A 2,910-nucleotide genomic window follows, 5' to 3' on the forward strand; every position below is an offset into this window, starting at 1 on the left:
ATCGATGGGGCAGGTTTAAACCCTCCCCGAAAGCTCATTTACCCCACATTATTCAGGAGGGGGGTCCCCCTGCTCTGGTCTGCCTCCCACCAGCTGCCCTGGGGCTGCTTTTCCTTTTCTCTCCCAGGTTTTGGGGGCTCATGCTGTGTTACGGGGAGGGTGGGGGGCACAGGAGCATCTGCGGCTCATTTTAGATGGGAAAACAACCAAGATTTGCAGTTTGAAAGCTGAAAAAAAGGCTCTGAGCTGATTCAGGGTTGCTAATCCCTCCCCTCTAGCTGCCTATTGCCTTTGACTGTCTGTGCAAGCAGCTAACTGTCGTCATTAGGTTCCAGAGTGAACAAACACTGCACAGCGTGAGGATGGTGGCTCTGCCCGGTCACCCCGTGGGACAATACCGATCTCAGCATCCCGGCTTTGGTTTCTTGGGCTGTCTGCCCCATGCTCCATCCTCAGCTCCCGGCATTTACACCACATCGGAGGCTGCTGCCAATTCGGGTGCCGTGTCCCAGCCTGTCGTGGCTTGTTGGCAGTGACCCAGCGCCAAGGTTTGCTGGCAAAACCGGCGGGTAAGGTCCAAATTCTCCCCAAATCCAGCAAATTGGACCAAAATCCCTGTGAGAAATCAATGGGGGCTGCGACACCCATCCTTGCAACCGGAAAATGGGGCACTAAGCTCCTCCAGCAAGGGGAAAAAAAATATCTTTAATTAAAGAGCAATTTGCTGATGAGCCAAACATCCTGGGAGCCCTTTACCCCATGTGGACTGATTCCCATGAACGCCCCAGCCGAACCGAATTTGGGCTCGAGCAGCACAAGGGCATCCCAAATTTAGGTTTTATCGCCAGCATTCCCCACTGCCTGGCAGCTGGTAGTTAAAAGACCTGGGAAAATGTGATAAGTATATTTTGTTTTCTGTTTTCAATCACATTAATTTATTCCTTTTGATCTCACTGATCAGGAGTTGTTGTGTCCCCCCACACCAGGAGTGATTTTGTGACATTTTCCCATGGAGCCGCGCAACCAGTTTGCAGCTAGGGAGGAAAAAAAACACCGAGGCGGCAGTGGAAAAATGCTCTGCTGGGATGGAAAAGGGAGAAGGTAAAAAAAAAAAAAAAGCAGAATTGGAAAAAATGAGACAGCAGGCAGGGAGGGGACGTGGGACCCCCCCATGCCTGACATTTTTGGGGGTCAGGGCTGTCCCCGGGGATGCTTCCTTGCATGGTTCAGCGGGCGTTACCCCGGCCAGCCTATTTTTCCAGGCGAGGCAATATTTAACCGCGGCGTCAGCAGCAGCAGGGCAGACGGTTGCAGGCATGGAGGGCAACAGGCAGCACCCGGCCCCCTCTGTCCCCCCGGGTCGGCCCCAGGGTGAGTCCCTGCAGCTTTTGCTACGTCGAAGCCAGGAAGCCAAAAATTGTGCTTATTGCCCCTACAGCCGCTTCCCCGTGGGGGCTGCTCTGCTCACCGCCAGCGGGGAGATCTTCTCCGGTAAGCTGGGGGGCTGTGTGACCCCCTTTTGGGTTTTGGGGTGTCTCCTCCAACCTTTTGGCCATGCATGCAGGGTTGGCACAAGGTGCTGGTTCCCTCCCGCAACGCCTCCGGCTGCTTTTTGGCAGCTGCCACCCCGGAGCGAGCCAAAGATCGCGGCGGATTGGAAAATACAGGAAATAAATCGGGGAAGTGGGGAATGTGTTGGTGAGAGGCTGGGATGGGGCGGTGCATGTAGAAAAAATGGGTTTTTTCTGCAAATTTCCCCCGAAAAAAATTCACCTGGAGGGAAGCTGGTGGGTTTGGGGGGGCTGAGTGGGTTTTTCCCCCGCAGGGTGCAACGTGGAGAACGCCTGCCACAGCCTAGGGGCGTGTGCCGAGCGGACCGCCATCCAGAAAGCCATCTCCGAGGGACACACCAGCTTCAGGGCCATGGCCATCGCCAGGTAAGGGCACCCCGAGAGCTGGCATGGCGGGGGACACACTGGGGGGGCCCCTGGGAAAAGCCCCGGTGTGCCCAAGGGGCAGCTCCTGGGTGGTTTTTTTGGGGGGGAGGCAGGTTTTTGCATGTTTTTGGGGGGATTTGGGGGGGAAAATTCTGCTGTGGCTCTGTATTTATTGGTGCATGGGGGTCTTCTGTGGGTGCCCCCCCCCAAAAAACTGAGCTCTGTGCATTTCTCCTTTGGCAGTGACATGGGGGACGACTTCATCGTGCCCTGCGGCGCCTGCAGACAAGTGATGAGAGAGGTGACGGCTTGTGGGGGGACCCTGCAGCCCCTGACCCCAGCCATCCCCCCAAAAACACCCCGAGGTGCAAAGGGGGGGGGTTGCTACCCCCCATCCCCAGGGCCGGCTCCGGGCACCCCAAATTGCCCTATCCTCAGGAAAAGGGGTGTTCCTCCTTGTCCCATGGGATCAGGTCGGTGGTAATCCATTAACTCGCCCTCCCCAGGGGGTTTTATTCCTCCCAGGAGCTGCTGGGTGCAGAGTTCGGCCCCGGAACCATCGCTCTGGCTCTGCCAAGCCTAAAATGGGGGTTTCTTGCCTCCTCCTCTCTCCAGGCACCCCGAAACCCACAGCCCATTTCTGGGGTGGTTAACATTTAATAGCTCAGCTCGAAGGCTGGGTTTGGCAGGTTTGGAGGCACCAGGGCTCACCCTGGGGGGGGCCAAAACCGCAGGATCTGAGCCCAAAATCCCTCCCCTGGGGGAAGTGATGCTGAAAAGCCGCCCCAAAATACAAGCAATAATAGGGGATGCTCCTTGCGAACCCAGAAAAAAAAAAAAAAAAAAAAAGGATTATTTGAGTAATTTATCCCCGCTCTCCTCTTCCAGTTCGGCACGGACTGGGACATCTACCTGACCAAAGCGGACGGTACCTATATCGTCAAGAGGCTGGAGGAGCTGCTGGCCCCCTCCT

General features: G+C 56.1%; 1 protein-coding gene across 1 annotated transcript; it reads left to right on the top strand.

Moving 5' to 3' along the window:
* Window positions 1-1,274: 1,274 nt before the first annotated feature.
* Window positions 1,275-2,900, top strand: CDA (cytidine deaminase; the record flags this gene model as incomplete). The annotated part of the gene is made up of 4 exons (XM_010082888.1): window positions 1,275-1,491; window positions 1,826-1,937; window positions 2,181-2,238; window positions 2,826-2,900. Coding segments are annotated over exons 1-4 (420 nt in total), but the record flags the coding sequence as incomplete, so codon positions are not given.
* Window positions 2,901-2,910: the final 10 nt, after the last annotated feature.

Source organism: Pterocles gutturalis, unplaced genomic scaffold (genome assembly GCF_000699245.1).
Source record: "Pterocles gutturalis isolate BGI_N339 unplaced genomic scaffold, ASM69924v1 scaffold8885, whole genome shotgun sequence".
Lineage (NCBI taxonomy): Eukaryota > Metazoa > Chordata > Aves > Pterocliformes > Pteroclidae > Pterocles > Pterocles gutturalis.